General features: G+C 32.2%; 1 protein-coding gene across 1 annotated transcript; it reads right to left on the bottom strand.

Moving 5' to 3' along the window:
- Positions 1 to 369: 369 nt before the first annotated feature.
- LOAG_03121 (hypothetical protein) lies at positions 370 to 2,874 on the bottom strand (the record flags this gene model as incomplete). The annotated part of the gene is made up of 9 exons (XM_003138658.1): positions 370 to 497; positions 744 to 831; positions 982 to 1,093; positions 1,280 to 1,380; positions 1,492 to 1,581; positions 1,799 to 1,955; positions 2,046 to 2,236; positions 2,377 to 2,509; positions 2,666 to 2,874. The coding sequence occupies 9 exons, from the start codon at positions 2,872 to 2,874 to the stop codon at positions 370 to 372; spliced, it is 1,209 nt and encodes a 402-aa protein (XP_003138706.1).
- Positions 2,875 to 11,139: the final 8,265 nt, after the last annotated feature.

The following is an 11,139-nucleotide window of genomic DNA, read 5'->3' as shown; positions in this document are numbered from 1 at the left end:
ATCTTTATAAAATTCATATCGAGCATTTATAGACGCGATCCAAAAAGACAAAAACTGATGCGTGCTTAGATCAACAATGATTTTTCGTAGAGAAGAGAACTCTTGAATTTTAAATGAGGTACTCTTAATTGATTACACTAATACCTGTCTGTCTTTTTCTCTTTTTCTCACTTCTCTAAAAGTGCTAAAAAAGATATCAGAGCAAAGGGGCCAATTTATATGCTTTTAAAGAATTTGAGAATAACTTGGGGAAAGTTTAACAATGAAGACGTTCACCAAGTAAAATTAAGCACTGATGCTGTGTGCACCTAAAAATTTTTGAGCTTTACAACAGAAATCGCAAGAAGTGAACAGTGGAACAGAATGAAATCAGACATCTGCTTCCTTACTTGGTGGTAAAGGCACACTAGAAAGGGTACTGTTCAACGTATCATTAAGGGATGGGACACAATAAAGTTGCGCCGGTGGTAATAGTGCCGCCTTCCGAAGAGATGACTCTGGAAAAAAAAAGTATTGTGACTTATTAAATTGATCTCTTGTTCATAAATTGTCCTGGGACATCAAAAGTGTAGGCCGAGGTTTGGTGAAAGGCAACTCACAGCACTATTATGCATGTTCTATATAATGAAAATTACATTCGCACTTGAAGCTGCGGGTAGAAAATTAAACAAATGAAAGCCAAAACTTGCGATTTAAAATAATCCCATTATTCTTTCAAAGAATTGAACGAAAAAAGAACTTACTAGCTGGTAGAGCGTCAAGCTGCGGAATGGAACACGGTGCAGCTGTTGGTGCACGTTTAACTTGGTTACGTGACTCATTATTAGTCGACTATAAAGCTTTTATAATTTCAATAGAAAGGGATATTATTTTCGTCGTTAAACTTCCAGAAAAACAATCTCTGATGCAGTAAAAAACTAAATTTTTCTAATTAGTCCATAAAAATGAAGCTCGAAACTTCAAGAATCCAGCAAAACTCACTTGCAACAGTGGACGATTGGCGGTGCCTTCAGATCTTAGTGTTGACCTATAATTATGCCTGGAAGTTGCGTTATTGTAGGAGTGTACACTCCCTTTCAATCGTCTACCCATTCTGCAAAGATTCAATTAGTAATAATTTCATTATTTGAGACTTCAATTGTCTTTGCGGCACTTGGATCCCGAATTTTGCAGTACAATCTTCATTTTGAGTACGTCAAGTATTCGTAGAAATGCCGAAATCTGAGAAACATTCCGTTTCTTTGGGACTTAGTTTTTTTGTCGAAAAGAAAAAACGTACAGTATAGAATAGAATATGATGAGAATAAGGAGAATAAGCAGAATACCGACAAAGACACCGAGAACTATTGTTGCGACTTTAAAACTGGACGACACCACATCCTGAAATTCAAGATTTCGAAATTCTGAAAGCCAGAAATAAGTAACGATTTTCTGAAAGAATCACAAATCAAAGATAGAACCAAAAACAATAGCAAGAGGACATTTACTGACTGCAACAGAAGGAGCAAGAATGCCGCCATTCGAATTTTGACAGTATGATCCTTGAGTAATTCCCCATGGACATGAAAGGCAGTTTTGGACCTAAATTAACGTTTGGCATGAACTGCGCAAGTATGACCTTTGTGCATCTGTTATGGTCTAATATTAACATTCTTTAGCCACAGATAAAATTATGAAATAAACAGATAATCAATAAAATAATTATTGTTACACTGAATGCCTTCACACTATCAAAAAAGTAAGCTGATGAGCAAATAAGCAAATATAAAGAGAGTCAATATTAAAGTTAGCTGCTTACTTGTCCATTTTCCATATAAGTGCAAGTATAGAAAAAGTTTGTTATATTAGACTGGCATACTGCTATTGCTGTATTAGCCACTGCTTCTTTGCAAGTTAAATCACAGTTTTGTCCGATTAAAGTACTCCTGCACTGTATTGAATATGCAACTGTTAATCTGCAAATGAATTAATTTGAAACTCCGAGCAAATGATGCGTTCATTTCTCCTGCAAAAATACATCTTACTATATTAAGTGTCAAACTTACTGCGTTTGGAGAATAACACCACGAAGATTTCGTGACTGCATAGATAAATGAGTATTTCCAATAGACGGTGTCACAGAATTCAGCGATAGAATAAAAGTATCAACATGGACAACTGTTTGAATCTGTGTCAGCTCACCTGTGTACGCATTAATAACGACGCCCAAATGATGAACGAATACATCAATTGCTGACTGAAAGTTTTGATGCTTATCCTAGTTATGGCAAATCTCTCTTATCGTATCAAAAAGACAGAAAGATTGTTTGCTGATCAAATACATTTATTTGATTACCATATCATATTTAAAAGTAATAATTTATTGAAATTTATAACCGGTTTTGAAGTGAGATAGAATGTATGGGGCTGTTGCCAAGCTTGTTTTTGCTGTGGTGACATGCTGTCGATATCAATGTTTCCAGAAGGCGTTAAAGGCGTAAATTCAGTTGAGAAGTATTTTATCGATTCACTAAAACTTTCGTTTATTTTATATTAGAATATCACTTTTTCAGGCAGCACAGCAGCACGGAAGAGGAAGATCTGCATTGAATTTTCACTCCCAAACTTATTCTGACTTAGGTGATAACCGAAGACATAAAAAAATAAATAATTGCATAAGACTCACTCTGCTGATAACAGAATGACTGTAAATGACATATAACATCGTGGAACAGAGCTACCAAGATAACTGCAAGAGAATTCACTTGGACAAACACAAGTGTGTCCATTTGGAAGTTGAAGTCCTTGGTTAATGTAATCTATGAGTTGTATTTGTACCATCACATTTGCTGTTTCAGAAACATTCGCTGATTCGGAGTTGTAATCCTGAAGCATATTTTTGCAAATAAAATAATTATACATTTCTGATGTTGCAATGCAGAAATAGGAAAGAAGAAAAAAGATCAATCTGCTCAGTGTATAACAAATTTGGCTGAGAACATTTTCTGGAATGTCACCTTTATTGCTTCGATCAAAAATATATTGTTTGTTAGATATAGATTAATATGAAACAAATTAGAAGTAAACTAGAATGGAAGAAAATGAGAAGATATGAAATAACTTACAAAATGACTTATCGGTTGAAACATCTGAACATTTTGATACATTGTCTCAAAATTATTTTGGTCGTTAAAATAATGGCTTCGAGGACGGGAAATCTAAAAAAAAAGACAACAAAAACTATGTACGTTTGAAACAAAGCATGCCGTTGTGGAAGACAAAAAGGAATTTTTTGAGCATTTTTTATAAATTTCAATGATTGCAATCTTGAAGTAATTTATTTCGAAATTTCCGCTAAATCAGAAAAACAGAAATTATTTTAGATTAAGTCACAGCCATGAATTCCCTCTTTTTCACTTTTTGTCCATTTGCTCCAATCAATGTAACAATTGATGCAAACATATTGAACATTTGAGTGATAATCTGATGAGGATTAATCTTGCTATCAAGGCATGAAATAGGACTTAGAGACTTTTTTGATTGAATTATTCCTTGATAAATGGCAAGCAACATCCTTAGCAGAACCGATATTAAATTGTTGTTAGATGATTTTCTACAGGTTTCAGCATCAATGCATGCATGTCATTGAAATTATTATGACAGTCCCAAAACGGTTTTCAGCAGCTCATATAAAAAATTATACAGAGTATGATCTACTGAAACGCCAACAGAGGGTCTTTCTTAAAAGTTTTCTTCGCTATAATTGCTAATATTGTAGAAGGCTGGTAGTTGTCTGATGTAAATGTATCAAACCCGCTTTGTTGGTCAATTTATTCGAGGTTTTTTTTGGGCAGAATTGAATAAAACTGAAGGACATTTTTCACGAATTAATTGCTTGGAAAACTTTGAGCATTTCTATGATTCCATTAGAAATTTGACGAATAAATTTCGAAATTTCCAAGTCAACTTGCTAAAATAGGGCGCAAAAAGTGACAAAAAAAACCAAATATTAGCATTTTTTTTCAGAATTCTACCAGCTGCGAAAAGAACGCAATTTAAAACTTTTTCTAGTTAGATGAATGAGGATTAGAAAAGAAGTTTGAATTTTACAAAAACACAATTACAAAAATTAGTTTGAAATAAGTAGCCAAAAACTAACGAGGTTTTTGGGATTCACCTGGGATCCGAACATTCTGTGATCTGAACGAAAATTATTTCCACGCATGTTATCGTTAAAATGAGCACCAAATTGACTTGTATTCGATGCAGTGGTCTGTTGAAAATAAATTAGAAAGGTTGATGTGTACACTATACTCACTCCTCTCATCTTTTTCGAATTCTTCGCAAGTAATGTAATCAATCCTCTCTTAATACTATTTGTATTTATATTTGCCGGTATTTGGATTTCTGTATTCTCCACTTTCGATTTGATCGTTTATTTAGTTCTTTCTGCAAAATTGATTGGTTTTTCAAATCACACTGTAATTGAAATACCACCAATAGCGATCAATAAGAATTTAAGAAATTATTATACATTGAAAAAGCTAAGCAATCGACAAATTTCGGACTAGGAACATCCATGTGTTCAGTGCTTAATTTTAATTGCAAGTGGAAAAACGACAATGATTGCCACGCTTTTAATGGTGGAAAATAATAGCCTAAATATTTAACGAATTCCTATAAAGGTATGGATGTAAGGGTTTGATATCATGATTTTTGCAGAAGAAGTAGTTCATATGAGAACTTGGTTTCTAAAAAAAAAATACTGCGTCAGATTACAAATTGGCCTATAAATGAATTACAATTGGACCTGGAATGGTAAAGGGTTCACAAGAATATTCAATACTGGAATTTCAACCAAATATTGAATACCAGTGAAATAAAATTAATTTTCATTAATCTATTGAGAAATGAATGCAAATCATGATGGCCTAAATATCTGAATAAAAAGGTGGATAATGGGAATGTTATAGTGATCCTAGGATGACAATCAAAATTCTTATCAGTGAGACAGTAAAGATGTAGGCAGTAAAGGGGGAAGAATTGAATTACATAATAGCCATAGACCATAAAATCTGAAACATTACGGTGGTACCAAATCGTGAATTATATATGGGCATCATTGACTGGAAGCAAAAGCTTCTGCAATTTTCTACAAGCTGAAAAGATAATGGCTTCCTCGCCGATGTTCTTCTTTCCTATGCGGCAAGCAAAGTCCATACCCTCTCTGTTACGAACTGTTTTGTATGTTTAATGATTCACTGCATCAATATATGAACATTTCTATCTGCTGCTTCCGCGTCATCTTGGCTTCAATAACGTTGAAGGTAACATACACACAATGAATGCTTCGATGACTACGTCATTTATTCCATGTGTGGTTTCCCAAACATTTGTTTCTATTCGGATGGGAAAAGCAATTTCAGTCATTCCATCAAAAATAATCATTTTTATAACGATTTAAAGAAGAAAAAAGGTTACGGAAGGTTCAGTGTTATGACACGAAACAAGTAGTTAGTTGATCAAAAAAATTTTCAATTTCATTTTAATTAACTGCAGGACGAAATTTATTTTTTGCTTGGAGAACAGATCCAGCTAGGTGAAAGATGATTTCCAATAAAATTATCATAACATGAATAATTGAAGGCATATTGATGGAAGAATTTTCTCATGTTTTCAAGTCGATAAAGCACTTTTTTTTTCAGATGCTTCCCTGTCACTGATATCATGCCATTCATAATCCAAAATCCGACAACTTTAAGTTTTCTTTAATTTCGATCATCGTTGTCGATATTTCCTGTAGCAACTTCATTGGTTACGCATTCAAATTCTTGAATGCTGAATTTAGAAACTAGCGAAGATTTCCACTTTTTTCACCTTGAGGAGAGCAAGAATCGAAAATTAGTTTACTTAATGATAAGGAGCAGTTCGAAGTTTAGCAACAGTTGCGAGAATAGTATGAAATACAAAGGTACTGAGAAGGGATGCTTATTTATTATCGCCACATAATTGTAGGTCATGACGAGGAAGCATGTATCTACCCATCTCCTTATATCGCTTGCACAACTTTCCATGCACTTTAACATTTCATCCTGCTCTGAATTACCATATTATGTTGTCCATGATGAAATGATAACGGAAGTTTCAACGATAACGCATCGTTTATAAATCTGTCCTCTCAAATTTTACTTTTATTCATTTCCTCTATAAGGTTAACAAAACTCCACTATACTTTGCTATCAGATTTTGGACAATTATTTCAAATTAGAAATCTAATACCATTGGTTCCAACGCAGCCATACGTCATCCACTGTAAGTCATTTCATTTTCCCTATAGGCGATTGCTTGACGGAAACGTTAACTGTATGCAAAAGAAATGAGAAATGCGATGCCAGTCGCCCAACTCTTCGTTTCTATTTCTACTAAGCCATTATAAGTCAAAATAATACTTTTTTTTTTCAAAATAATACTTTTCAAATCGATATCTAAGATTTTTTCGAATCAAATTCTTAATTTAATTTCAGTTTTAATTGCTTGAATGCAACACATGAAAGTGCGTGCAGCGTCGATATTTGCTTGTACTGCTGATTTGATTGTACCCACTTCCGAAGCACTTCATATAATTGCAAGAAATCAGATCAGATAGATGCTTTGAGAATATAGATGTAATGAACTCTTTTATCCACTACATTCAGTGCAAACAAAAAGAATTCATGCTTGCATACAATCGAAATGAATGAAAATAAAATTCTAAATTCCGCAAACTTTTATTCTACATTATACACGTATTGACGTCTATATGAAACTATATTTGAAGAAAACAGGTAGAGCTAAGAGAAAAGCAAATTATGCAATGTATCATAATGTTATACAGCCAAATTTCAAAAAATCTTTTAGCTCCAGACACAAAATTTGAAAATTGCTGCATTACAAATATAAAACTTTTAGATGGAAAGTAAAATGTAAAGTAAAATTTGAATTTCTATTAGAAATACGCAAAGGTGACTAGTAAATATATTATTATTTTTTCTTCAGTAAGCAATTTTTTCATGCTGATTTATTTTTGTGATTTAATATCAACTATAGTTACTTTAGCATCAGTTATAGCAATCTTCGTAGTCGTACAGTGTTCCAGTTCTTTATCAAATTTGCTGATCATTATCAGCATATATACTATAGCTAGCAGACCTGATGTGTATAGTGAAGCCATAAGCATAGCTACTAGTCTGAAATACAAATATTTGATACAAAAACTTTACTGTACAAAAACTCCAACTTTTCAAAAAGTCAATCCTATTAATTTTAATAAATTATTGCCATAATTAAATCGAAATCTTTAACAAATTCCTAACAATTTTCAACAAATTTTTTTTTAACACTAATAGAAATTTTTGAAGTAGTATGCATGCTTAGGCTTTTTACACTTTTATTTTGAAATTAAACATCCATCAATTAGTCTACTGAAACAATCTCATTTTCATTGATAGCGGGTGCACTTCAAAAAATGGCACGCATGTATTTCCTGAAAAAAAACTCACGGCACCATCCGTAAACTACTTCGTTTAATTTACTCATTTGTTATTGAGAGTTGAATATTTAGGAAAATTTAAAAGTCATAAAAGTGGTGGCTACTGCTTACCCTGTCATTACGTAAAACAAAATAGCATGATGTTGTGCGTAAATGAGATAAATGAGCGAATAAGCTAGCAGTAGACTTGTAATCACACTGAGTTGAAGTTTTGTCAAGGGACAAAAACTTAAGGGTTGTTGAGGCTTCGGGTCCGTCACCGTTGAACTGTCGTGCATATGGCATACGAATACCACTCATATATATATATATATATATATATGTGTGTTCCTTTTCAGTAGTTTTGTCGAACTATTTCTTTCTGAAATCAAAGAAGCCATCAAAATACATTACTGTTGTCATAACTTCAAAACTTAGAGAGTAAAGGAAGTCTTGAAAGTTGCGGCAGGAATTCGATATCCTTAACTGCATAGTTTTGGTTAAATAAAATGAATAATAAAATGAAGCGGTCGAATAAATATGCCTTGTAACATTGTCCACATTCATCTTCAACATATTTCAAGTTCAAAATCAAGAAAAACATGTTTATGGACAAGCAATTTAAGGGGTTGTTATACTGATAAAAGGATGATATTCATTCTGGATTGAAATTCTTGTCTGTTCACTAACGATCACAAGCTAATTAAATTTCCAAAATTCTGTGATGCACTTTCAAAACTTACAATTCAAATTAGCTCATTTAAGTTGTATATCCCGATGTTTTTTTAAAAACATCGGGATATACAGCACAAAAAAGTATGTTATTTTTACTTTCTTTATGAATAAATTTACCACCACTGTTTCCTAAATTTTCAATAGAGTCTGAACTTGGATAGATCATAATAAAAATTTTCGTGGTTCACGTCATCCAGTTCAAGTCAGAAATCACTGTTACAACAATTCGTCCAATTATAAGTACTCAATAAAGAATTAAACTATGCAACACATTAACATAAGTAAATGAACAAATAAAAACTGGTTTTATACAGATATGAGCGCAAATATCTATCAATAAATCATATAATAATGGACACATGTACTCAATTAATTAAATAATTTATATGCATACATATATATATAACAGGAAAAAAATAAATGAAATAAATGAATATATTGATCATTGAACTCGTCCTCTTTAACAATTTTACAGAGAGGTCATTGATAAGTTTCATTTTTGGTGAAACTCATCTGTAATACTATTGATAATTTATTACTAGCATCTCTTAGGATTGTATCCTTAGTCAATTTATTAAAATTTACTCTAATCACTTTATAGCTTCCATTTCACAACTTCATAAGCAAATTTCTTTTCGGGAACTCTTCCATCCTAACATGCGCTATTGAAACGGAATGTTCATTTAAAAGCAGAAGGTATACATACTCTATAGCTATCTTTGTTGAGTTCATTTGACATGTAAAGTGTCTCGATTGATGCTAAATACATCAGTTTTATTACACAATACCTGTGATTGAAGTCTCAACAAGCGTTGTTTGCAACAATGCAGAACGGTGGAATGCATATGTCCTTGACAACGAGTGAACAGTGATATATCACAGCTAAAACTGTGAATTAAAACTATTTTAAAATCCTTTTTTAAATAATAATCTGAACAATTAGGAATAGAAAAATAAGGAATTCAAATTTCAACCTGGAAAATAATGTTGAAACTACGAAATGGATAATATAAAGTGAAGTGTTCTCTTCTAGTGTAAGTGATAAGAAGAGATGATAGCGATACATGGCCGAAAATTTCTCGAAGCTTCTGGCAAGTAAAGGAAATATTGCGGTGGTAGTCAAACGTCCAAAATAAGCTAGCACATGGATCCAATATGTAGTACTCAATATCAAAATGAACCATTTGATGTTATGCCATTTTGCGCTCAATGGTTATAAAGATCTTATGACACAACAAGGTATGGGCGATAAACTGTAACAATATGGTGAAAAAAATGTTTGAACCTGTTGTATTGTTCATTATAGTGAGATAGTACAACTCCATTCAGATGGATAGTAAAGCGGTGAAAATTCAAATTTCGCTCAAAAATGTGGTAAGTGCAGCACACAAAACAATGGTAAATTTGATGATTAAAATTTCTCCATACTGTACAACGAAACTAAAATAGGACATCACCTCACCACCACTAATCACACTTCCTTTCAATGGCACTCAAGCGCAATTTTAATGTTTAACACAGAAAGGATCTGCTGATGCATGAGCATATACCGTGCATATTTTAATGCAAACCACACACACACACCACATACACACACACACACACACACACTACACATACACACACACAGTACACATACACAACACACACACACACACACACACACACACACATACACACAAATACACAGAGACGGACATACAGCGGCGATACACAGATGTCAGTTCTGAAGTAACCGGTTTAAATCTCTTCCCAATTTTAAATTTCTAACAGTCCTGTCTTCTTATTACCAGCACATAATTTCACCCAATCAGTGTCATTAATTCTAGTCACTTCTTTGTTCATTTCAAAGCGGATTTATTATTTTTTGAATTTCTTCTCCTTAGTTCATTTATATTATTGATAGAAATATTACTAATCAAATTAAACCTAACAAATAACAAAGTCGAGCTGAGAAAGTAAATTATTAATAGTAAACAAAAAGCATACCTTATAGTTCTTTGAAAAAAATTACTTCACAGTGCTAGGAAATACTTTGACAAGAGTGATTTATGGAATAGAAATATAAGAAATTCGCCAATTTCAACCAGAAATATTTAATATGAGTAAATGTTTAAAAACACTTTATTTCAATTTGCTTGAGGCACAGAAATTAACTGATTGATTTTGATTCAGATTAGTCTGATTCTTAAAAAAAATCAATAATCCCTTCGTAAAAGTTAGAATAATTTTTCATTCTTTAGACCATATCAATTTTACACTGCAACATAAGGATTCAAACAAATGAATTCAAATTTCAAGGCTTATGAATTTTTTTTCTAGACATTCCCCTAATAAACTGAAGATAAAACATATGAACAGATGGATAAATCAAAAAGTATAATTGTATGCAAAATCAAAAAGTATTATTGCATGCATACTTATTTACTTATTTTGTTATCACAGAAAGCGCTTCATCCTTGTTTTAATTTAAGTTTTCTTTTAAGTTATGCATCTTACATTTCGGTAAAATATCCATGCAAACTAAGTACTTTTTAATTTTTCATGCAAATTACTGCAAAACTATTGTCTATGCATGTCTTTTTGAAGTAAATATCCAACAGATTATATATATGCAAGAAATGAAATGGCTTGATTAGTAAAAACGAAAAAAAAATCACAGTTATCTGAATTCATTTCGTAATGACAAAGAAGTGTAATGCAATAGCAAAAAATTGATTTTGTTGCAAAACAATCGTCAACTTCATTCAGCTGGTAGTGAGACTAACAATGAAACTAAGTTTTTTTTTTTTCTGATGCCATCTTAATCTCTTCTATAAATTAAATTTCAAATTTTTATCGAAAGATGTGTCTATAAAATGATTCTTATAGTTTGTGTTACAACTCTGAAGAAGTTTCTTCTAATGATTGGAAAAGAT

The sequence above is a fragment of the Loa loa genome (genome assembly GCF_000183805.2).
Source record: "Loa loa unplaced genomic scaffold supercont3.347, whole genome shotgun sequence".
NCBI lineage: Eukaryota > Metazoa > Nematoda > Chromadorea > Rhabditida > Onchocercidae > Loa > Loa loa.
This window is presented reverse-complemented; position numbering and strand designations above follow the sequence as displayed.